General features: G+C 36.8%; 1 protein-coding gene across 1 annotated transcript in view; it reads left to right on the top strand.

The window, feature by feature from the left end:
• DIAPH3 (diaphanous related formin 3) overlaps nucleotides 1-26974 on the top strand; it is a 236530-nt gene that overhangs the window by 164402 nt on the left and 45154 nt on the right. Inside the window, exons 26-27 of the mRNA XM_051623494.1 lie at nucleotides 12925-13020; nucleotides 13448-13507. Of these exons, the coding sequence (XP_051479454.1) occupies nucleotides 12925-13020; nucleotides 13448-13507 (156 nt within the window). The remainder of the gene's footprint in view (nucleotides 1-12924; nucleotides 13021-13447; nucleotides 13508-26974) is intronic.

The raw sequence follows: 26974 nt of genomic DNA, 5'->3' as shown, positions 1-26974 counted from the left end.
GGGTACTAGTGGATCAAAAGCTGGACATGAGCCACCAATGTGCAGTTGCAGGCCAGAAGGCCAACTCCATCCTGGGCTGTATCAAAATAAGTGTGGCCAGCAGATCAAGAGACGTGATTCTGCTGCTCTACTCTGCCCTGGTGAGACCTCACCTGGAATACTGCGTCCAGCTCTGGAACCCCTAGCACAAGAAAGATGTGGATCTGTTGGAATGTATCCAGAGAAGGGCCATGAAAATGATCTGAGGACTGGAGCACCTCTCTTATGAGGTCAGGCTGAGGGAGTTGGGGTTGTTCAGTCTGAAAAAGAGAAGACTCTAGGGGGACCTCATAGTGGCCTTCCAGTACCTGAAGGGGGCCTACAGGAAAGCTGGGAAGCATCTTTTTACAGGAGCTTGCAGTGAGAGGACAAGGGGTAATGGTTTTAAACTGAAAGAAGAGAGATTTAGGTTAGAGATCAGGCAGAAATTCTTCAGTGTAAGGGTGGTGAGGCAATGGAACAGGCTGCCCAGAGATGTTGTGGGGGCTCCATCCCTGGAGGTGTTCAAGGGCAGGTTGGATGGGGCTTTGAGCAGCCTGTTCTAGTGGGAGGCGTCCCTGCCCATGCAGGGTAGTTGGAACTCAATGATCTTTAAGGTCCCCTCCAACTCCAAAAAGTCTGTGATTCTGTGATTTTTATCACCATGCTAAGCTTGTGTTCTTAGCCAGTGGTCTCATTTACAACACAGATGTTTAACCTGTCCTTGATTCTCCTTAGTTCTGGAAGTCCTTTTCATAGTAGTTCTTCAGTTTTCATCTGCTTTTTGAAGCTATTTGAAAAGTAGAGTTCTGTTGCATAAGTTTCTGTCAGTGGCTCAATGTCCAAATGGAGGCAGGTGAAAAGTGGTGTTCCTCAGGGGTCAGTACTGGGACCAGTGCTGTTCAACATCTTTGTTGGAAACATGGACAGAGGGATTGAGTGTATCCTCATGAAGTTTGCTGACCGTACCAAGCTGTGTGGTGTGGTTGATGCCCAGAGGGAACTTGACAGGCTTGGGAGGTGAGCCAGTGCCAACCTCATGAAGTTCAACAAGGCCAAGTGCAAGATTGGTGCAACCCCCATCACAAATACAGGCTGTGGGTAGAATGGACAGAGAGCAGCCTTGAGGAAAAGGACTTAGGGGTGGTAGTAGTTGAGAAGCTCGACATGAGCTGCCAGTGTGCACTCACAGCCCAGAGAGCCAACCTATCCTGGGCTGCATCAAAAGAAGTTTGGCCAGCAGGACCAGGGAAGTGGTTCTGTCCCTCTGCTCTGGTAAGACCCCACCTGGAGTACTGTGTACAGTTCTGGTGCCCTCAGCACAGAAAAGACAAGGAGCTGTTGGAGAGGGTCCAGAGAAGGGCCACGACAAGGATCAAAGGGCTGGAGCACCTCTGCTATGAAGACAGGCTGAGAGAGTTGGGGCTATTCAGCCTGGAGAAGAGAAGGCTTCAGGGAGACCTTATAGCGGCCTTCCCGTACCTGAAGGGGGTATACAGAAAAGCTGGGGAAGGGCTTTTCACCAGAGAGGATAGTGATAGGACAAGGGGTAATGGTTTCAAACTGAAAGAGGGGAGATTTAGGTTTTATATTAAGGAGAAAATCTTCACTGTGACGGTGGTGAGGTGCTGGAATAGGTTGCCCAGGGAGGTTTTGGATGCCCCCTCCCTGGAGGTGTTCAAGGCCAGGTGGGATGAGGCTTTGTGAGCCTGGTCTAGTGTGAGGTGTCCCTGCTCATAGCAAAGAGGTTGGAACCTGATGATCTTTAAGGTCCCTTCCAACCTCAACCCTTCTGTGATTCTATGTGAGCTGTGCTGCTAAGTTGTTTATAGCACATTAGGAGTGTATCATATCAGTTTTTTCCTAGCAATATACAGATGTATTAAAACAAAAAGAATTTTTTCTGAAATTAGAGGAACTCCTGATCTTTAACTTTAGGGAGGAAAAAAAAAATTCTTCTGGGGAATATAATAATTTCATCACTTGTAACTCATATTTACTGTAAACAAGAGATGTGAGATGGTTATTAGCACAGAATTTCAGCCATCTCATGAACTGTAGTGATAGGTCAAGGGGTAATGGTTTTAAACTGGAAGAGAGTAGATTTAGGTTAGATATTAGGAATAAATTCTTCACTGAAAGGGTGATGAGACACTGGAACAGGTTGCCCAGGGAGGTTGTGGATGCCCCCTCCCTGGAGGTGTTACAGGACAGGCTGGACAGGATGTTGAGCAACCATGGTCTAGTGGAAGATGTCCCTGCCCATGCAGGGGGATTGGAACTAAAGGATCTTTAAGGGCCCTTCCAACCCAAACAATTCTGTGATTCTATATATAGTGTGATAAATCTTCATGAAGTTTTCACTTTCAATTTTTTTTCTCTTATTGTTCAAATATAAATAATTATATCAATGTTTTGTAGGTTTTAAAAGATGTGTTGTGTTTTATGAAAATGTAGTACAGCATCTTTTTAGAGAAACTTAACATTTTAGGTAGGCTTTACAGAATAAATTTAGACCTCTGCTGATAAGACCATAGATGTTTGCTATTTCTGTGGAATTGTTTGACTTATTCTCTTGCAAATATTTTTTTGGGATTTGGACCTTAAGCCAGTGTCAGATTTAGATCTCTTTAAATTGTAATTTGCTAAAGTTCTCAATCTCTACATCTTAGATAGTGGCACTTTTGTGTCCAAATGATCACAGTTCAAATGTTTGACTAATATAAAAAATGAGAATCTGAAGTTTACATAATAAAATATTAGTTCCATATTTTCCTTTCAGCTGCATCCTAATTTGAAATATTTGTGAAATTCATTTAAAAATTTGCATGTCTAAGAAGTGAATGATATTTTGAAATTTATGTTAATAAAGTCTGTCCTCTAAATACTCTCTGGGGTACAAAGTGATATTCATCACAAGATACTTTGTCAATAAGACTGCTTTTCTTGCTTCTATCAAGCCAGTTCGAACTATCACAAACTATCATTCCAAAGGTAAATAGCCAGTGGAAGGGGATCTTTATGTAAATTCCACTTGTCTGCATACTATTAACATTCAGATACATACGTTCTTCTGCTCTTCAGATCCTCAGAAGAAAGCACACCAATCAATTATTTTGATCTTATCACAGTGTAAGGAATTCTATAACTGCGATAGCACCAGGTAAATTTATTGTAATATAATTGAGAACTCCATCATTGTGGCATCTTCATTGTGTCTTACTTTGAATACTATTTAAGTAACAAGCCACTTTCATCAGTGGTTATTTACAAAGTCTGCCCTTTCTTACACAAAGGCAGTGAAATGATGCCAAACTGATGTCTTAACCATCTGATTTCCAATTTAGAGTATTAGTTTGTTTTCATTTGTGTTACTCAGTTTCACTTTTATCACAACTAACTGGTTTTAAATCTGTGTTCCAGTTCATTTAGGTGGTTATGACCATATTTGCAGACAATTTTCAGCATTTATTTTTGCAGAGGTTTTATATTGTTTATCTGGTTTGGGAAAAAAACATTCATGTCTCACAAATTTACTAAGAGTGTTTTAGGTTCTGGTTCTTCAGAAATTTATTGCTTTATTACTGGCAGCTAAATTGTGCAATATGAATATTTTCATTAGTTCTGTAGTGTTTTGCAAAACAAAAAGACACCATGCATCCCAACGCTGACAGTTCAAGCAATGGAAATAGTAAACATAATTAGGTAGTTAAAATTCAGATTTCAACAGATAAAATCCTTGCCTTTGAAATAAATTAAAAAATTCCCCGGCCTACTTATATATTAGTAGGTATGCTTAAAGACCCTGTTTTCCCTGCCTAACTCAACTTGGTAAGGCCTCCATTTTAATAATTTCTTCTGACTGGCAGAGAAGAATCAATACTTCTTAATAGTACTCCTTTCCTCTGAGGGGAGTGGAGGACTGCAAATGTTGCAGATTATAAACATCTGCTCATGTTCCTTTACAATGGAAATAACAACAGTAGTTTCTAAAGTATTTTGATAATTCGTTTTTCTAAAATGTCTGCTGGGCTGCTTTCCTGAAAAACTTGAGTTTTGGACAATGGTAGGTTTATTGCTAGATTTTGGGATTTGGATGTATGTTTGTGCAACGAAATTTACTGGGAATGGGACAAAAGATATGATAATGCTACATAGGAAGAAATCCTAAGAGTATAATATCAAAATCCAATAACTGTTCTGTGTAAGGGCTCTTTTCTCTAGTGAGTTGCCTCTTTTGGAATGTCAAGTGCTCTGTTCATCTCAGTTCCTCTCTGATGATGATAACTCTTTTCAGTTTTCCCATGACTGCTTCCATTTATCCTAAAATCAGACCTTCTTTACCAAGAGGATTCCTGAGGTCACTTTTTGTTGTTTAAATTTATTCTAAAGGATCACTTCTATTATGAACCCCGTGAGGAATAAATCTGTTCTGTAACTGTGAGGAGTGTAACTTCTTCCTCTTACATTAAATAGAAACCAGCAGAAAGAGCTGTGGGACCTTATAGAGTTGCCTACTCAGTACTTACTTACTCCTACTTTTAGTGGACAGTTGACAGTAAGCTGATGACAAGCTTGGAAGTAGATATAATTTTGCTTTATGCTCATTTAAAAAAAAAATAAAATCCTATATATGAGGAAAAAGTTGTAACAGACAATGACTCAAAATTTGCTGGAAAAAAGTTGTCACCTGATATGTCACTAAGTATGAAGGTTGTTTTTCAGCTGCAATTGTACTGTTTCGACAGTAAAGTATAAATCAGGCTAAATTACTGAGAAAAGATGTTCCCTCAAGAACTTGAAAATTATACAGAGAACGATAAAATACAGGTATGCTCAATTAAAAAACAATATCTGGCTTGAAAGTCAATGTGTGATGCATCTGCAGAAGCTGCCGCAAAAGGTGAGGTACAGCAAAACTTCATCAAATCTCACTCTGTAGGACGTTTAGGGAATTAGATGTTTTTAGTGCAGAAAAAAGTAGAACTGATCTGAATGTATATTAATTAAAATACAACAACTAATAGTCACAAGTCGTGTTCTAACAAGATCTCAAAGGTGTTAAATCTTCTGAAGCATGGAGGTATAGTTCACGCACTTGTTGGCAACCCATGGGCTCAGAATGCAGCAGCTGCTATTTGTTTGTACTAAGCAGTAGCTCCAAAAACTGAGAGGTTTAGAAGAAACTATTTTTTTTCTGCAAATTTTACTTAGAAATGGACCCTTTGGAGACAGTAGCTGAAAGGCATTTGTGAAACTGAGGTTTACACAAAGCCCCTGAAAAAATAAAGAGCAGCTGTATTTGGGAGGGAGAGAAATAGTCAAAACAAACTGCTAAAAAAAATTAAGGGTCATTAAAGTAATGTCTGTAGATAAATATTCTCATAGGACTTGTAATTTGTCTTGTAGCAGTAAAGTTTCTAAACAAATGTGAAAAGAATGCTGCAAACTTGAAATGGCATTGCCATGAAAAAAAATATTAAAATTAAATCTCTGTATCTATCTTTGGGATTAAGAGCTCTAACATTTATGCAGATGGTAGGTTTTGGTTTGAATAAGCATTTCATACTCCAAATACTACCTCTTCCCCTAAGGAGGTAGACATCACAGTCCTCTTTAAACTTTCACTTCTGCTATGTGTAAATGCTTTTATTCTTTCTGTTTTTTTTTTCTGAATCATTAAAAGTATCTTCTCCCAAGCTGCAGAGGAGGGAAGGAATAAATATCCTTACCAAAGCATTGGAGGGTATGCTTTATTTTTTCTTTCCTTAGTCCAAGGTTGTAAAAGAGCCAAGAACCTCCTCTGTCATTGTTGGAAAGCTAGCAAAAGAGAAGGTCATGTCTCTGATTCTTCCTTCAAAATGAGTCTGCTGCTGTTTCTATTTCTATGCTGTTCGCTATGACACTTATCTTCACTCAGCAGTACCTCAGTGGTTGTACAGAAGTAGTCTTGCTACTGCATACCAAAATATTCTTGCTCTGAAGCTTGTTGACAGAAGTTACTTGATTTCTCTGGCAGCTTCTATCCATTGAAAGCTATTAAATGCAAATGTAAGGTCTTTACATCACAAGTTGCTGCAGAGCAAAAGACCATTCTATAAATATCATTACATATTTATTCTATCAGTTTAATAGATGTTTGCTATTGGATACCAGTGCGTGGAGGATACAGGGCAACATGGACTTTTGAGTTGATCTTCCTGGGTGTTCTTGGGCATTTACAGCCACCCAAACAAAAAGGGTCTTGCCCACCTAAAGCTGTCCAGAAGGCTTCCTTTGACTAAGCTCAGTCATATAATCCAGTCAAAGTGAGAATTTTTTTAACTTTTAAATTTCCTTCAGCTCCCCGTCTCTGTAGCACAGCTGTCAGTATGAGTGATCATTGTGTATATTTTCTGATTTATCAGTTTTTTATAAATAAGAATGGAAATAGTAGTGTCTTTCCCTGCGCTCAGTGGACTCCTTCAGAGGCATCTGGTAACCAAGAGACAAGGTGTTCATACACACCAGACACATACATTATATTCAGCCACGTACTTTCTTGTAAGAACCTACTCCCCTGCTAAAGCAGGATCCCCTAGAGCACATTACTCAGGACTGTATCCAGGTGGGTCTTGAATGTTTCCAGTGAAGGAGACTCCACATCCTCCCTGGGCAGCCTATTCCAGTGCTCTGTCACCCTCATAATGAAGAAATGTTTTTCTCATATTAAATGGAACTTCCTATGTTCCAGCTTGTGCCCCTTGTCCTGTCACTGGGAACTACTGAAAAAAGTCTGGCTCCATCCTCCTTTCACCCACTTTTTAGATACCCTTAGGCATTAATAAAGTCTCCCCTCAGCCTTCTCTTCTCCAGGCTAAAGAGACCTAGCTCTCTCAGCTTTTGCCCGTAAGGGAGATGCTCCAATTCCCCAGTCATCTTTGTTGCCCTCCACTGGACTCTCTCTAGTAGCTCGCTGTCTCTCTTGAGCTGTGGAGCCCAGAACTGGATGCAGTATTCCAGCTGTGGCCTCACCAGGGCAGAGCAGAGGCAGAGAATGACCTCTCTCGACCTAACAGCCACACTCTTCCTTAAGCACCCCAAGATTCCGTTTGCCATCTTTGGGACAAGGGCACATTGCTGGCTCATGGATAATGTGATGTCTACCAGGACTCCCAGATCCTTCTCTTCAGAACTGCTTTCCAGCAGGTCCACCCCTAACCTATATTGGTGTGCAGGACCCTACACTTGCCCTTGTTGAACTTCAGTAGGTTCTTCTCTGACCAGGTCTCCAGCCTGCCCAGGTCACACTGGATGGCAGCACAGCTCTCTGGAATCTCGGTCACCCCTCCCAGTTTGGTATCATCAGCGAACTTGCTGAGGATACACTCTGTCCACTCGACCAGATCTTTTATGAATATGTTGAACAAGACCAGAGCAAGTATTGACCCCTGGGGGACACCAATGGTTATAGGCCTCCAACTCAACCCTACACCATTGACCACAGCCCTCTGAGTTCTGTCACACAGCCAGCTTTTGATGCACCTCGCTCTCCACTCATCTAGCCCACGCTTCCTGAGTTTCCTAATTAGGATGTTATGGGAGACACTGTCAAAAGTCTTGCTGAAGTCGAGTTAGATGACATCCACTGCTCTTCCCTCATCTAGCCAGCCAGTTACAATGTCATAGAAGGCAATCAGATTGGTCAAGCTTGGTTTCCCTTTGGTGAATCCATGCTAGCTTCTCCCAATAACTTTCTTTGCTTTCACATGTTTTGAGATGACTTCCAGAACTGTTTGTTTGAACATCTCACCGGGGAAGGAGGTGAGGCTAACTAGCCTGTAGTTCCCTGGGTCCTCCTTCTTGCCCATCCTGGAGGTTTTTAAGGCCAGGTTAGATGGTGCTCTGAGCAGCCTGGTCTAGTAGGAGATGTCCATGCCAATGCAGGGGGGTTGGATCTAGATGATCTTTAAGGTCCCTTCCAACCTAAACCATTCTATGATTCTAAGATGTTCATCATTCTATTATTTAAATGGACTAATGCTTCTGGAACTATGACATATATCATTTGTTCCTTAAGAAGTCCGTAAAATGAAAGAGTCACTACTAACCGCAGTATCTGTTGCTATCATCATAAGGCATATTCAAGTTGTACTGTAAAGCTTATGATACATAGTACACTAAAGAAGAACGGTCTCTAATATTCTTCACATTTTAAAGACATAATTATGAAATTAGGCAGTTTATATCTGACTTGGCACTGAAATGTCAAGGGCAAAACTTAGCAGCTATTTTGGCAAGTTTACTTCTGCTTTAGATGGTATTTAAAAGAAAGTTGTATAGGTTTTAATTAGGTATGGTATCAAAAAGTATTTAAATCTCCTATTCTGCAGGTGAAGGGAGATCATTTACATCATAAAAGGGTCTATTTCTCAAAGGAATTATTATGGGCTATGTAGCTATCTGCAAGCCAACTGGAATGACTAGTTCTAGGATGTCAAAAGATTGATACACTTGACTAATTAGGGAGCCAGCTGGGACTGGTGACAGCATCTGCAGCAGCTTGTGAAAGCCGGTTTAAAGGTCCCATAGGAAGTGTTCGTATTGAACAATATTTGTGACTCTTATACTATCACTGTAGCAGTGTTGTATGCAGTTCTCCCAGGGCAATTTAAAAGATTCCTGAAATACTGCATGGTACATGTTGATTTCTTAAACTTTCTATGAGTTAAACTTGGACAATATCATAGATTGGGTATTAATAACTGTGAAACTTCATAGAAGGAGTCACAGTCAACTGTTGGCATAGGTATCAAAAAATGAATTTGGAGCTAAACTGCAGGTGTAGAAGTTAAAAAAAAAGGCTTTCTGCATGTTTTGGGTACATAGATTATTCACTCTGAATGTTTTTATTTGCAGTGATAAACTTTTTTGGATACATTCATGCATAGATGAAAACTACTAGAGGAGTTTTTTAATTCAGTTTTCTGTATGCTCCATTTTTCTTCTGTTAACTGTTTTGCATGACAATGGAAGCATTAATCTGTAACCCAGTGTGTGACTACAGTTGTTTGGGGTTTTTTCTAATAAGTGTGAAAAACAGGTAGGGCCCATAAAGATGTCACAGCTGTGATGCAAAAAAAGTTGTGGTTTGCCGGATTTTTATTCAATTTTTTTTTTGTTTTATTTGATGGGTCTTTTTATAGTATAGCAGATAACACATGAACACTTTTTTTCTGCTGAAAACTTAAGTTTTTTAAATAACTATGAAATCCATAGTAGTCTTGGATAGGCTTAAAGGGAAAAAGATGACATGCTGAAATAGGATTGAAATTTTTCTTCTGTTATTCCTACTTCCTACAACAAAGCTTATGAACTCTTTTCCATAACAATTTAGTGTTGTTTTGGGAACTGTGCTATTATTCACTCTTTTTATTTACTATTATACAAAAGGCTTATAAACTTTCCTCCAACGTTCATGTACTTTAATGTAGCTAATTGCATGGCCTCAAAATTTCTTCAAGCATCACTTAGATTTGACACTGCTCGCTGGGTGTTTTCGTTCCAGACATGAATATTTTAGAGAATTGCATGATATCAGATGTAGAAAGAAAATATTAAAAAAGCAAAAAACAAAACAAAACAAAGCCCAGGAATCTTTCTACATAATCTGAGTAATTTTTTGTAATTTTTGTAAGGTACTTTCCAAGCCATATTTATAGTTGTGATAAGAGAGCAAAATTCAGCATAGTAAACCATGTTATACCAAATGTAAGGCAAGTTTTCATGTTCATTCTGTATCTGCCAGGTATTGTACAGAAAAAAGGTACTTAAATGTTATGAAAATTATTTGCTAATTTTTCTGTTATTTCTTTTTTCATATAGCTCATTTGTGTAAGGTTGTTAAATTAACTAGTGTGGTAGTACAGAGTATAGAGAAAAGAGAAGAACTAAAAGTTACTGTTTGCTGGGTACAAAACTGGCTGGCTGGCCAGGCCCAAAGACTTAATGGAGTTAAATCCCCTCTGGTGGCCAATCACAAGTGGAGTTCCCCAGGGCTCAGTGTTGGGGCCAGTTCTCTTTAATCAGTGATCTGGATGAGGGAATCAAGTGGAACCTCCATAACTTTACAGAAGACACTAAGTTGGATGGAAGTGTTGACCTGCTTGAAGGTACAAGGGCACTACAGATGGATCTGGACAGGCTGTATCCATGGGCCAAGGCCATTTTATGAGGTTCAGTAATGCCAAGTGTCAGGTCCTGCATTTAGATCACAACAACCCCATGCAACGAAGAAGAGCGGCTCGAAATCTGCCCAGAAGAAAAGGACCTGGGGCTGTTGGTCAACAGCCAGCTGCATATGAGCCAGCAGTGTGCCCAGTGTGCCCAAAAAAGCCAGTGGCATCCTGGCTTGTATTAGAAATAATGTGGCCCACAGGAGATGGGAAGTGATTGTCCCCCTACACTCGAGAGTACTGTACTGGAGAAGCTGTACCTCGAGTACTGTGTTCAGTTCTGGGCCCCCCACTACAAGAAAGACATTGAGGTGCTGGAGCATGTCCAAAGGAGGGCAAGGAATCTGGTGAAGGGCCTGAAGAGCAAGTCTTATGAGGAGCATCTGAGGGAACTAGAGTTGTTTAGCCTGGAGAAAAGGAGGGGCTGAGGGGAGACCTTATTGCTCTCTACAACTATCTGAAAGGAGGCTGTAGCAAGGTGGGGGTTGGTCTCTTCTCCCGAATTACAAGTGATAGTAAAAGAGGATTTGGCCTTGATGTGCCAGGGGAGGTTTAGGTTGGACATAAGGAACAATTTCTTTACTGAAAGGGTTGTCAGGCACTTGAACAGGCTGCCAAGGGAAGTGGTTCAGTCAACATCATGTGTAGATGTGGTGCTTAAGGACATGGTGTACTGGTGGACTTGACAGTGCTGTAGGTTAATGGTTGGACTTGATGATCCTAAAGATCTTTTCCAATGAAAATGGTTGAATGATTCTAAGGGTGTTCTCAGATTACAGCTTTGTTGCTTTAAGGACATGCATCTTCAGAGACCAGCAAAACAAATGCTACAAGGAAGGAAGAGACCTCTCCATAGAGGATATTTTTAGGACATTCAAAAAATTTGAGCAAAGTAATTTTCTAAACACAAATATGCGGGTAGAATTAACAGAAATTAAAGAATGGATAACAATTCAAGCAAAATTGACAAAAGTGCTAACTAAATACAGTTAGAATACAATTGCACAAAAATAGCTTTTAAAATAAATGAAATTGGTCCTTCTGTAAATAATAAAGTAGTTCTTAGTGTAATAGAGAAAATGACAAAAAAATTGAAGAAAATAAAATTTAATGTTGAGTCCATGTTAGGGAACATCTGTTGTGAGCTTTAAGGATGTTTATATGTGGATTTGTGTAGAATATCTTGTATCATTTTATAAGAAGGTTACCACTATATGTCTTTAAGTCATATTTGAATAATATATTTCTATAATTTGTGCACAGGAAATCTCAATATTATTTTTTTTTAACTGGTGATTTGCATATCTTGGTTCCCAAAATCTTGTGCCTCTTTTTGGTATGCTTTCCTATTCCACTTTTAAATGCTAACCAGGCATAGAGTTCTCACAAACAAAATTAGATTCAACTGTTAGAATAATGGGAAGTATAAATGTTGTTTCTAAAATGTTTTATTCGTGATTTGGCCTATGCTGATTTGACAGTGTTTTACCAGGACTTCCTCTTGGCTGCTCTTAGCTTTTTTTGTCTGAATTATTTTTGTTGCCCTTGAAACCACTTACCTTAGAAAGATATTAGAATTCTTTAAAGCTGACTGAAAGATGGAATTTCTTTAAAGGAGAGAAACAAATAAAAATAGTGCTGGAAAGCAGTGTTTCCCGTAATAGGTTTTTTTTTTTCCCCCTATTCAGGTGAAAAAGAAGGTTGCCTTGCTTCCTTACTTGTATTCTAGCACTTTCAGAATTCCTTAAATGGAATCTTGTTCTGCTCATCAGCTAGATTAGATCCTGATTTGAATATTCACTGTTAGCAATAACTGCAGACTTGTGTGATGTGTCTGATGGTACTCAAGTTGTGTGTATTGACCTAGGGAGTTTTGCCCAGTGAGGCATTGTGAGATTTCTATTGTGTCATTATTCCTCTGTGGTGATATTTTGTCATATTGTAATTGCCTGTAGTTTTTTTTGTCCTCCCAGGCATAGACACAAGGGGTTAACAAGGTTAAAAAACCCCAACATTTTCTTATGTGTTTATTTGAGAAAATAAAAGTGGGGCATTTCGTGCTTGCATTTAATTATAATCTCACTAACATTCAGAATTCTTTCAGAGGATAGTATACATACATATGTAATATGATGAGTAGAATTTTCTTGAACTACATCAATTATTTAATATTGGCCAGAGGTTATTAAATATGAAGGGAAAACGGCTTTTGATTAAAGCTATATATGCATGTATCCTATCCACACCAATATTGTTCATTCAGCTTCCTCCTGAGGAACAATTTCTACTTTTTATAACAATAACTGAAATGATTTATTGTCTAATATAGCAAATCATTTCAGGGACAGCACTTGAAAACTGACATGAAGCTGAATATTTGCAGTTGCGAAAGGATACTGATATGAAAATATTAGTTAAATGGCATTTCATCTAAAACTACAGTTGACTCTTAGTATAGAGGAAGAGAAATGTGAAATGAATGGAATAAAATTTGGCCTAGCTGGACAGAAGATAAAATCTATTGTGATTAATTGCAAGGGAGTAATTTGTGAATGTTGAAGCTCTGGTCGAAGTTTGAAATAAATAGTTTTAATAACACTTATAATATTTTTTATTGTTGCTTATTGTTGTTATTATTTATGCTTTGATATTGCTATGCTAACCTAGAGGGTTCCTCCTCTCTCCGTTACAGAAGGTGAGGAGACTGGAGTGATGGATAGCCTGTTGGAGGCCTTGCAATCAGGTGCAGCTTTTCGAGATCGAAGGAAAAGGACACCAAGGTCTAAAGGTGAGTATTCAGTTTTACATTTTATTTTCCAGAGAAAGTTAAAACTGTCACATGTACGGTGCTCTAGAACTTAAATGGTATCAGGTTTAATTTTCTCTTGCAATGACAACTTTCAGGGATGTTCAGGCTGTTTTGCTCATGTCCATAGCACTTTGGTGATTAATTTACTGAACAGAGCATAGCCTGATTATTATGACAAGAGTCTTTGATACAGCCACCTGTACTTAATATTTTAGGGTTGATAGTTGAATGCAGAGTAAAAATCATCTTGCCCCATAAGTGAATCAGATTGTTTCACTGGTATTTAAATGTCACTTTACTCCTAGAAATATTTAACTTCTAAATATTTCTATTTAGTAATGTTGTCACAATACTCCAGTAACTTTCAAATAAGTGGGTTTTTTCCATTGTTTCCTTGCTTTTGCAGACATGCCACAGAATCTCAGTCCAACCACACAGCGGCCTGTGCTAAAAGCTTGTAACCATGGTAATAAACCATATTCATGAATTGCATGCACTTCTTAGCTTATAAAGTTGATCTGTGCTTTCAGAAGACTGCTCTGATTTTTTTCAGTTTTCTACAGTAGTGAAATACTGAAACTGTTTTGGAACTTGCTTTTTAAGAATCACCTGAATATCATATTCTGAAATTATACTTATACTTTACAAAGCTCTTCTATATTTTATGTTTGTTGGTTTGATTTTTTTCATTTATTTAAAGTTGTTTATGTTTTTAAATGTAGTACTTTTAGTCCTTAAGAATCTTTAGCATTTTTTAATGGATGATGGAACTATAATAGAAATCAAAGATTGTGGAACATTTTAGATGTTGATTAGTGTTTCTTATACTAAATGACAGAACTTTTTGCATTCATTCTTTGTCTTGGTTTTCTTGTTACTGTAGCGGAAATGTTTTAAGCAACCATTTACCAGTATAATTCAGAAGTGATGTTGTATGAGCAAAGTTTTAGGAAATAGTAAATTAGTGTTACTTTCTGGCAAAATATTTCTCCAAATTTTTGAGTATGCGTCCTATGCAAATGTTTATTCATAAACTCCTGAGCTATCTCACTGTAATCAGCAGGACTTGCTCATGTGTGAAGAGTTATAATTGAAGGCATAGGTGCTTGTTAGCTTTGTTTATTAGAAAATCTACAGAATATTTTTATATTAAGTTTGAGGAGTACAGAGTGAGTGTTTTCAGTGGCTTATAATTGGTGGTCTTTGGAAAAGGTTTACATACGTAATGTCTGTTAAAGAAAAATCTTCATTGAAACTTAAGGGGAAAAAAATCTCCTTATTTTTTTTTAAGCAGATGCATTATCCTTTGATATTTAAATGAACTGTCAAGTTTTAAAAGCAGGTGCCATCCAATTGACAATATTAATTTTACCTCATGTTTAAGTATTTATTTCTTAAGTGTTTATAGCAAAAAATGTGTGTACATAATTTTTCATTATTAAACACAAAATGAATGAAAACAGAGTGAGAAGGACAGTTTAAAGATAATTAATTCACTTACAGGAATTGGCTCGAAGAATCAAGTATCTTTGACAGGTACTTGTCTAGCACATAACATATTGATATTTGAATAATCACTGCAGAGCATATCTGAATTAATCCCATGAGTCTTTCTGCTTGTAAGAACGATTATGTTGAATGTTGCTTCTTTTCAGCCTATTTTCTCTAGCTATCTTCCTGTGGACAAACAGTATAATTTATCATTTTCAAACTAACTGCATTTGGACAAACCTTAGCACCATGTTTTATGTTTCAGGTTAGAAAGAAAACATTAAAAAAATACAAAAAAAAAAAAATCTAAATCTTTGTCTAACCCAGGGACTAGTTTGTACATCAGATGGTTGTAATTTAGTACTGAAGTTTGACGTTCAGACATTTAATTTGGAGAGAAGAGTAAAAGTAAACACTTGTATTTTTTGTTGGTTTTACCATTGGCTCACTATCCCACTCCAGTGGGACTGGGGAAAAAATGGGGAAAAACAGGTAGAATTCATTGATTGAGATAAAGACAGTTTAATGGGACAGAAAAGGAAGGGGAAATAATAATGATGATGATAAAGGAAAATACAAAACAAGTGATGCACAATGCAATTGGTCATAACCCACTAACCAATACCCAGCCAGTCCTCAAACAGCTATCAACAACTGCCACTAATTTTATTGTTCATCATGATGTCATGTGATATAGAATATCGCTTTGCCCAATTTGGGTCAGCTGTATCCTGTCTGTGTCCCCTCCCAGCTTCTTGTGCACCCCAAGCCCACTCTGGCCGGGCAGTGTGAGAAGCTGAAAAGTCTATGACAGTGTAAGCACTGCTGGGCAACAACTAAAACATCAGTGTGTTATCAACACACCTGGAGTATTGCGTCCAGTTTTGTGCACCTCAATTCAAGAGAGATATCAAGGTGCTGGAGCAAGTACAGAGGAGGGCAACGAAGCTGGTGAAGGGCCTAAAGAATCAATCTTATGAAGAACACTTGAAGGACCTTGGAATGTTTAGTCTGAGAAAGAGAAGGCTGAGGGTAAACTTCATCAGTCTTTACAACTACCTGAAAGGTCATTGTAGAGAGGTTGGTGCTGGTCTCTTCTCACAGGTAGTTAGCGACAGAACAAGAGGGAATGGCTTCAAGCTGCAACAGGGCAGGTTTAGACTGGGCATTAGGAAAAAAAAAATCACAGAAAGAGTGGTTAGACACTGGAATAGGCTGCCCAGGGAGGTGGTTGAGTCACCATCCCTGAATGTGTTTAAGGGTCATTTGGATGTGGTGTTGGTGGACATGGTTTAGGGGAGAACTTTGTAGAGTAGGGATGATGGTTGGACTTGGTGATCCCAAGGATCTTTTCCAACCTGAATAGTTTTATGATTCTATGATTCTGTTTAAAAACAAAACCAAGCAAATTAATAAAAACTGGTTTAGTCTTTATGGTTAAAAATATTTATTTTAAAAAGTGAGTACAAGTCAGACCCAAGCATAGATGGAAACTATTGAGTAGCAGCTCCCTGTCTCACAGGAGATGGCAAGGGAGAGAAATACAGGCAGAATGCACATTTTCTCTATAGCTAAAATATAAATGAAGCAGAAGGGAAATCTCTAACAATTGCCATTGTCATCCTTAGTACAAAACTGCTCAAGACACTAAACTATCATTTGCTTGAGGCAAAGCCAAGCCCTATATTACAAAGTAATAAAAAAATAATAATAATAAAAAAAAGGAATAATAAATTTAGTGGAAAGCTAGCCATTAATTGGCCATTTTTCTCTTCATGACATGTTGAGTCTCCAGAAACCCCTGATAGTGTTCAGCTGATACTTGTGATTTAAAAGGAGTACTGGTTCTCGTGCTGCATCTCAGGGTAGCCTTTTGGGTATGTTATTTTATTTTCAGTCCTACTGCATTCTTTTATTGAGCAGATTGCCTCTTTCTAACATGGTGTGTGGTTTTTGTCAAGTTTAAATCTACTCTATTTCTGTGATCAGAATTACCAATCGTATTTTTTCTGCTTGTGACAAGGCCCATCAAGTCAGATTATTTCTTGTTGAGGAAGAGCACTACTGCATAACTAACAGAAATAATATATGTTTGTAGCTGCTAGAGCTTGGAAATGTTCTAGCACCTTAAGAATACAAACAATTTTCACTATATTTTTGATTATTTAGATATGATTGCTGTATTTATCTCCTTTTTTTTCCCATTCATGGTTCTTTTTAAATTAAGAACTGAATTACATTTATGTTCAAAATTACTGGTTAATGTTACAGTTTGCTTTAGCTGCAGTAAATATTGTGGTAAATGCTTTTGCTATAATTCCCATTCAGAGCACTGTATGACACGAGTATTTGTTTACATTAAGTGTTGTATTTGGTGAGGTTTGGTTCAATAGCATCTAACAAGGGAGCTTTTATATTTTATTTAGGGAGCAGAAGAAAGCACTTAATTTTCAATGATCAGGATTTTGCACATTAGAAGATCATTTCAAGCAGCTAATAGCTATGACTGATCCGAGCTTATCAGTTATTTACAACAACAGTCAAGACATATTTGCAGCTTGCACATTTATTTCAAGCTGGTTAAGCTCAAATGTGTATAGCAGCATATCCAAGGCAGCACAGAGCCCACTGCAGCACAGAAAGCTGTGTTGCTCACTAAGTTTTCAGTCAGGCTTTGCAGCCTACATCAAGTTCTCTGCTGCTATGACTACACATTTATTTGCAGTAACATTAGCCAAGGTAATATTATCTGAAATGCATGAATACAAATTTGAGATGCAGCTTTGCTTGCAGGGATATATACCTCAAATGCAGCAGAAGCTGTCTTCCTTTACAAGTAGATTGTATTCAAAATGCACTGAGTAAAGAAAAGCTATAATAAAATGGAAGTTAAAAAATACAGATTGCTTTTTGTGACTACAAAGGTTGAAATCAATCTTTCTGTTGCAATCAGTAATTGGATGGTGGACTATACTTCCAAATGTAACAGTGAGGTCTTGTTTCTATACTAAAATCAAACTTCCATGGTAAGAGAGCTGTAATTGCTATAGCTGTTTGTTCAGTAGATCTATAAACAATAGAATAATTTTCATGTCACATTTAGTCTGAAGCATTTTAAACACCTCTATTAAATAAAATCCTTGTCAAGCAAGGTCATTCTGGTCTCAATTAAGGAGGAGAACCATTTTTTCATGTATGTTGTTTTTTTCCATGTCTTATTTGTAATAGAACTGTCATCTGAGGTAGAGATTAGTGTCTCTGCTACCTTATTTTTGAAAATCATAGCTGACAATGAGCTCAGCCTCATCTCAATTCTTGAAGGGGACAGTGCAATTTCTTAGAGGTCACTGCTTTATTTCATCATTGCTTCATATGATAGCAAACCATGATTGATATTTCAACCTAATTTTTCCTTATTTTCTTCTTAAGTCTTTGTATGTTGCTGTCTTTCCCACAACTGTATGTAGTGAACAGTAGGAAGTACCTTACACTGGAGAAACAATGAAACCTGTGTAGGTAACTTTTTACCCAAAACATGTTAGTAGTAAAGATGCATTCTTGAGCACTACCAGTTTGTCATAATAGATACTGTTTTGAACGCACTGTACATGTTAATCTATTCTTCTATATGTATGTGATCTAAACCCATCAGTTTTTGTATCTGGTGGACTAAGTTTTTATAAGACTTTGTGAAGCTTTACTCAATAGAAAAGTTTCCTCGGCAGAAGACTTGGAATATCTTTAGGCACTGTTGTGAAATGAAAACATTTACTAGGATTTCTCTTAAAAACCCCACTTAGTTCTCAGCTCTTCCCATTTAAGACTGAAGCTTCTCTTCAATATTGACTTTATAGGTCAAGTAAAATTGCTACTTATTCTAATAGAAATATTTCCCCTGAAACTATCTACACTGTTTATAACAGAGTTTTTTCCTGGAGCAGACAGCAGAGTTCAAAGAAACTGTGACCGTAGAGTCAATTTTTGCATATGTGGGGAAAAAAAAAAAAATCCAGACTAGGAAAGTGAATTTACTAATTTTTATTTGTTTGTTTAGAATATTTCTGCATTGCCATAGTTGCATACACATACAGTCTCTCACAAAGGTGGCCCTGAAGAATTAACATTCCAAAGTATCTAAGAATGAGATAAATTTTGATCCAAAGTTTTTCTAATCTTTTTATAATGATCTCCACCTCTTGTAACTTAATGTTGGAGTGGATGAAGTATTCGAGTCAGAAGGGATGACAGCTAGTAAGAATAATTTTGGATAAAAAATGACAAATTTTGACTTTTTGTTTTTCAGAACCTTTCCAACAAAATTAATAAAAACATCCTTTATTATAAAGACTTCTGTAAAGAGACGTATAAAACATTAATTAGTTATTTACTTTTAAATGCCAAATGCAGCAGAATGGATGCAAGCTCCGTTAAGAATGGGAAAGGGTACCTCAAAATTGTAGTAAACGTGTTATTAGTACTGTGAAAATATTGGTATAGACAAAGAAAAATAATTTTTGTTAATTTGTCCCTAGTTTAACCCAAACACACACTGTTGACCTTATCATTGCCCATATTTAAGAAAAGAGAGGAGGAATTGTAATCCTACCAAAAAATGTCTATTTTATTGCTCCTCTTAAAAAGTCTTGTGAGATTATCCTTATCAACTCCCATGAGTAAGGTGACAGACATATCCTCCATTTTGTTTCTTATCATGAAGAATCATGTGTGAACATAATGTAGTCAAGAAAGAGAACAAAAGCTTTTTAAGAGTAAAAATTTATGTGCCACCCTTAGGTAGACCTTTTAATGGAGCTTATTCTCCAGAGGTCTGATAAATTCATTCCTCAAGTGAGACCCTCTGAAGATGTCAAATTAGGCACTCAGAGGAGCTAATTGCTTTTGTAAATGTCTTGCCAGTGTTCGTTGGTACTAGTTGAATAAGACCACTTCTCTCAAGGGAAGCAAGGACATTTTCTGCAAGACAACTGTGGCAAAGAGGTGACATTTGAAAGCAGTGACACTGTGTATTCCATAATTGCACATTCAGTAAATGTCAGCTTCAGAATCTTCTAGCTAGATAACCAGATTTCCAGAAGTTATGGCAGGCAAGCGATCTATTCAAAGCAGTCTTCTGAATGTGCATCAGTAGACAATCTTATATCTGTGAAAGGAGCTGTAAATTAGCAACAATTTACCCATATCTGTCTTTTGATTGTTTAGTAGTGCAGAACTGCCCATTTAAAGACAATTACTGAGTTCATATGTATAGCAAAAAGGTACTTCTCCGAGTACTTTTCAAGTCACTTCTGTATTTGTTAAACACGTTTTTTGGTATAAAGTGACCAGACTCTTTCACTTCTGTTTTCTGAATGTTAAGAACAAGTAGTATCTAAAATCCTGTCTCTTTCTTCAAAGGCTTTAAGAACTCTGATCCAAATAGAATAAAGGATATCTCTCTTGACTGAATGACAGCCATAGTGCTCTTTATATTGTTATTAAAAATATATCATTTTTTTAAAAAGTGAAATATTGGATAGGGAAATTTCCTCAGCTAGAAATCAGAAATTAGTTTTCTCTGGTTAAAAGCCCCCACTGTGGACGAAACCTGAGATGGAAACAGTGTATCAGCCCTGACCCAAGTCAGGTGTTGTCTGGTTAATGCAGCATTTTTAGTCAATATTTTAAAAATATTTAGTGAAAGCACAAAACAATTACTCATTAAATTCTTTAAGCACACTTCTTAATTCAGCTTTCTTTGCCATGTAAGCGAATGTGTTCCCTTAATGTTCTGGGATATTTTTTTCTTCTTTTGGGAGAATTTTGTTTCATTCTTTCCCTAAGTGGTTGTTGCAACAGTGGAATTCTGCTTCTGCCTGATTTTTTCATTAAAAGGCAATGCTCTGCAAAGGTACAAATAAACGACCTTAAAGGGAAAACAAGATTATCCTGCAGCTTCTTCCCTTTGTTGGGTTAGGAACACTTTGAAGCCTTGCTCTCAAGTTTTGGAATACTCTAAAGGGAAATTGGCATTTAAGTTGAACCAGAACTAGTGGTTGTGTCTGTAAGTTGCTTGATAAATTCAGTATCATCTTAGTTTCATTCCAAAAATAGATGAGTCTTGTGTATTTCCATCATACATGCCTAAGGCAAAATCTACATCAATCACCTAGCAAAATAATCAGAAGCCTCAAGAGACTTTTTCTTGGTGACTTAAACTTAGATATCATGAGTGGTGAAGGAAGGAAATACAGGGGACAAATGCAGCTTTCATATGAACGTCAGAAGGAAAGATGATAGGCAGACTTAGACTGAATGATCTGGAGTAGTGTGAGGTAATTGGGCTGTAACTTCTCTTTTCTAATGTTGATGTAGCTTACAAATCCAAGGTGAGAAGCTATAGTTTCAGTAATTTTGGGAAAGAGTATTTAGATTTTGGAGGATATTGGACTAATCAAGAATCCATTCACTTTCAGTGTATGCTGTAAAGTAATTTGACCGTTGTTCTTGGCATAGTAACGTTTTTATTTAAAAAAAAACAAAACAAAACAAAACCAAAACAAACAAAAAAGCCCCACTTTTTAAAAGATCATTTTAACCAAACAGAAAAATTGCTTGAACTCCGTGCAATTTCCTAGCAGATTTTATTTCCTCAAGATTTGCCAAAGCAAGGTTTGCTAGTGTATACACTTTCTTTCTTTGAAAGACTCTAACAATGCTGTGTTAGTAGCATGGTCTTTCTGTTAAAATATTTTTATATGGTATCTTAAAAAGACTTTTTTTTGTAATGTTGAGAGTATTTTATCAGGGGAAATAGTTTTCTCTTGCTTTATTGTCTCCTGATATTTATCTAACCCCATATAGAAGAATCAAATAAAAACTGTTATCTGACTCTGCAAGTTTGACCATATTTGCCTTAGGTTTTCAAAAATCTAAAAACTGAGGTTTAGAAAACTAAGAGTGAATTCATTCTACATTGTATTCAAACTTGCAGTCCTTGATTCTCTCTCTCTTTGTGGCATAGCAAAATGATAAAATAAGAAATTGAAAAGATAACATTGAGAATACTTAGTATCATAAACAGGGAAATGGAATAAAATCTCAGCAGATTATCAGCATGGGCAAATTATTCCAGAGATTTTTCTTTTTATCTCTTTTCTTAGGCTTGAAGCCTGTTGCTTTGTATTTGAAAACAGATTAATGTACATGGTACTTCACAGTACAGTGCACATACAGAAACATGAACGAGCTCTGTACAGACTACTTTGTGTACTTGAAGCAGAATAGCTTTTAGGGAAGGAACAAATATGGGTATCACAACCCAATTTGGGGGTTTCAAAACAAATCTGAGAATCTGTGTACAGCACCTAATAGTTTCAGGAGCTTTGTCCAAGAATTTTAACAAGCCTTGAACCACAGAAAAGTTGGACAGACTTCCATAATAAACAGCCTTTGTATAGGTTTCTTTTCTATTTCTAAAATTTGAATTAACTCATTTAATAAGTTACACATTTTTATATCTAGAATCACTTTGTCACTTGGGTTCTTCCCTGCTGTTTGGGAGCCTTTACTGTCTAGAAAGACAGCACTTTCTGATAAATGGTTTTCATAAACAGAACGAGGGAAACCATTGTAAACAATCTGAAAACAGGATATGCTTCCTGTTTGGTTTGATTTACTGACAGTTTGCTTTATTTAAAAGATGAGATTAATTTCTCTGTAGCAAAAAACTAAGTTGCAGTACCTGGTATTAGAATTATAGATATTTGTCCCATGGGATGGAATGGTACCACCCCTGTTTTGGTATAAACATCTTGGTTAAAATAGCTTAATAGAACCATAGGTAAACTATTTGTTGGCAAATGCCTTCCTAATGCGAAAAAAGTTAATGGGCTGGTATTTCCATTGTTAAAGCTTCTAGGACATGATAGGCATTTTACTTCAGTCACTGGATTTTTTATATGAATATTTGAATCACTAGACTTGGTAACAAATGTTATTTATACTGAATCTCTGTGAGCAGAGGGGCTAATGAACAGAAATAAATTTCCAGGGATATGGAAAACATGGTTTAAATCCCCTACCTGAGGGAATAATGGAATCTGAATGAAGCAGGCTTAAAAGCAGCTGAGTGAAATTTTTCATTACCCAGATTGACTTTGGCACCTAAATTTTAATGTTCTTTTAGTTTGGGTTTGGGTTTTTTTTATGTTTTCTTGGCTTCAAAAGTAAAGATTCCTCCTCCAATATGTAAATTCCTTGCCAAAATTGTTTTCTATTCCTATAAGAACTGTCTCTTGAGAAATGTAATTGATGAACTGTTCTTATTTCAGTCATGCTGTAGTTACCAGAGAAGGGAGATTTAATACAATTTTTCCTCCTACATTCTAAAATATAAATATTTTCATTGATCCTCTTTTCAATGAGAAAGTAAACTTTATGATATCTAATCTTTCACTCCACCATCATTAGCTGAAGAACTGGGTGAGTCAATCTAATGCTTTCAGACCTGCTTAGTAACCCATATGAACACGATGACAAATTAAGCTGGTGGAGGAGCTTGGGGAGGACTCTCTTAAATTTTGGTCAGTGTTTAGAAAATGAGATAAGATTGAATTAGACTTACATCAAAATAAGTGCTTGGAAGCTGGCAAAGTTCCTTTCCTCTGGTCCTAAGTCATTCTGGGAGGGAGGGTGTTTACTGACTTTGCTTTTGGGCTGTTTGGGTTTTCACCATTTACATTGTTTGCTTCTTAAGCTGAGATCTGAAGGATCTGCTTTACAGATGTACCAAACATCTACAACTCCAGTGAAAATAGTAGGGTCTAAGCACTAAACATGCTAAAGTGCTTTATATTGTTAGTTATTCTGGGATATCAGGTATTAAGCATTTTTTACTGGTCTCCCAAAATTAATTTAGCTGTTTAATATCTTGAAGAGATAAAATACCTCATAAATAAAGATACACAATTTAGGGAGGTTAGACTCCTTATACTGGCTATAGAGAGGGACATACCCATCTTACACAGAAGTTAGCATATAGAAATTGTTAATAGGCGATGAGTTCAGGCCTCTAATTTAAAGTGCTTGAGGCTGAAAGACCTGAAGAGTTTTCTCCATGTTTTAGTTCTCTATCTATAATAAAGTTAATAAAACATGGCATGGCACACACAATACTGAAGATAAAACAGTAGCTTGAATAGCTGCTCTTTAGTTTAATGTAATCTATCCTAGGCAATGAATGTTACAAGTTCTTGTGAGGGGGAAAAAAAGGAAGTAATTCTCTTACAGTGCATATATATATATAAACATTTGCATTGCATTTGGCTAGCCAGCTTTCTCATGCTTCCAAATTCCAGTACTTTGATACCCAGCTCTTTCCCTTTTATACAGAGTGTTTGTGTAATTTATACTGCTAGCTGTAATGAAAATATTTTTAAGTGCACTAATGTTTCATTAAACTAGCTAGATTAAAAGTAAATAAATCAGTGCTGTCACTTTAAGTTACTTAGCCTTCCTGGTGTGCAAGTTCATAATTTCAGCATAAAGAGTAAACCAGGACTGATGCATGAGGAGTTGCAAACTCTCTTCTGGCTACTGAGCAGAGAATAAAAAGTACTTTGCTATCAGGTAATCCCTAGTTTTATAATTGTACTGTAGATGGTAGTCTTCCCCTTTCCCTAAGAAATATAAAAGAATTTTAATTCAGTGTGATCCATCATCAGGCAACTACTCAAAAAAGCAACGTTCTTAAATGCTCTCAAATGTCCAGTAGCAAAAATAAATGAAGGGCAGAGTGCATTAAGGGATTTCCTGTTGTGTCTCACAGGGCAGAGAAAACTGCTGTGAGAGAGCTCTTAGGATAGATCCTACTCTTGCTGCCTTTAGCAAGAGCTTCCTGACTAATCAGTCTCCAAGCTTACCCTGGTGCTTTAAGTCTGTCCTTTCTCTGTTTCCAGCTGCTTACTGAAAACAGGACACAGCCAATTACTCTCCACTGAGTTTACGCAGTCTGTGTTTATCCACCTAACAGCAGTTGCTCTGAGATAAGTTTAGTGAAAACTTGTTATGTAGTGAGATTTCCTATTATAAAATGTTGGCTTTGTTTCAGTGGGGTTAAAAATGTATGAATTTACTGTCTAAGTAAGTTGGGATATTCTATTATTTGAAATAGTTGCTTGCTATAGGGCAAAGAACAAAGCATGCTGTAGTGAAATTTTCTTCCTTTTTCTTCCTTTTTTCCTTTTCTTCCCTTTTTCCATGTTTCAAAGACAGTCAATAAAAAAAAGGGTTGGGATCATTATTAAAAGCTAAAAAATAAACTGTTAATGCCTGTGTCTAGTCAAGGATACTTCTAGCTATACCAGAATTTCTTAGTTTGGGATCTGATCTTCCTTCACGGGTCTTTTTTCTTCCTTTCTAGTTATTTCTGAAGCCATATGAGTGATAACTAATGATAGTTTTTCTTGTTCCCAACCACGTCTTGTTGCTTCTTTATTCTAAGCTCATCTTTCTTACTCATCTATCAGTGCTATAGTACATTAGAACATTCAGCAGTACTTTGTAACTGTAGCATATAAAACATTTTAATCCTACTTCAGGTTGTAACTTCAGATTTAGCCTAATAAAAAGGGCGTTTTTTACCTGTACCAATACACCATAAAATGCACTGTGGCCTAAATGAGAATGTTACTTATTATAGGAATCTTCTACACTCACATTAGTCATAAAGCTTTGGTGAAATTGTGCATGTTGAAGGAACTAGGCAACCAGAAAGGCTGCAAAGGGATCTCCAGGTAATCTTTTCTGTTAAAGCTACAGTAACACAGTGTACTTCTGTTTGTTATTTTTCTAATAACTGAAAGTACAAAGGGATGCATGAAAAATTATGTTTTAACTTGCTTAAGAGAAAGCTAAATAAGAGGCAGGTCAGAAATAATTTACTGTAGTGTTCAAACTTTGTAAAATATTTGTATGTCCTTTTAAAGATCCAGGGAAAAGGTGGTGGGCAGGTTTCAAACACTGTACACTCAGATCCCCCCATCTAAAGCTGTGTGTCACCCAGACTCTGGATTTGCTCAGAAATTGCTGTAAGATGCACTTTAAGAACTGCTAGATCTAGTATTGCACCAGAAAATGCAACAAGGTTTTGTTTATCTGTGCCTCTACAGTGCTAGTATATTGAGTAGTTGCAGTGTATATTCTCTTAAATTTAGCACATCTCTATTTTATTTAGCCCATTAAAAACCAAAAACAAACAAACAAACATAAATTAAAAACCAACAAAAACAAACAAACAAAACCCCCACAACAAAACCAACCAAACAAAAAACAAACAAACAAACCCACACACACAAAAAACAAAACAAAACAAAACAAAACAAAAAAGCAAAACCAAGTGTTACTTCTTATTTTTAATTTGCAAATCTTTATTCCCTTACCCTGCATTGACATAGTGAAAGTTATTTAAATGGTTGCAATAAGTAATACATTTCTGCAAGCAATAAGAAAACTTGTGTGGTCAAGAACACTTTTTAACAAGAATGCTAACTGCGTTTTATATGGAAATAAAGTTTGACTAAAATTAATCTTCCAAGGTCTGGTTTTGTTGAAGCTAAACCGAACAAGTTAGGGAGAACAATAGGAAAATATGAGAAATCGGAAAGCTCTTTTTAAGCTGCCAATGTGTATGTTAGTAAAAGGCACACTCCACTTCCTATGCTCTTGGTTTCAGTTGCAGATTTCAGCCTTTTTTTTTTTTTTCAGTTATTAATGTAGAATTCTCTTTACATCAAGTTGTCTACCTTCAGAAACCTAATTGAGTGCAGTAAAATTTTATAATCTGTTCGTTTTCTTGGAATATGATGAGCAAGCTAGTGGAGAAGTCCACTAGCATTTGCACTAGTATTCATGGTGCAATATATTCATAAAACATGGCAGCATCACTGCCCTAAACAAGATTTTCAAATTTTGGACATAATGGTATACTTGGTGTGCTTGCATGAGGTATACTGGCAAGAATTAGAAAAAAAATAGATATATATTGCCCTTGAATTGTTTCATTCTGTTGAAGCTCAGTGCTTCTCTGTAGTATCAACATCTGCTGCATCTCTCTAAGACTGAAAGAGTTTGGTGCTTCTCACACCACATAGTATAAAAAGTATCATAAATGGTATTTAGGTCCTTTTAACATGTTCTTGTTTGGTGTATCAAAGAAATTAAAGTTGAGCTTTGAACCTAGGCCATTTTCAGTACATGTTTAAATCTTTACTCCTTCTTGTAATTAAAGTAACATAGACTTTAACGGATGTTTTACCTGTTGCTTTTGAGGAGTTTCTTATCTAGGAAGTATATCAGCTGAGTTGGATTTATTATTAGATCTTATGCTTGTAGAGAAGTGGTGTGTGGAAGTGAACAAATTCACTTAAGGAAAGTGGAAATATCT

This window comes from Apus apus, chromosome 1, assembly GCF_020740795.1.
Source record: "Apus apus isolate bApuApu2 chromosome 1, bApuApu2.pri.cur, whole genome shotgun sequence".
Taxonomy (NCBI): Eukaryota; Metazoa; Chordata; class Aves; order Apodiformes; family Apodidae; genus Apus; species Apus apus.
This window is presented reverse-complemented; position numbering and strand designations above follow the sequence as displayed.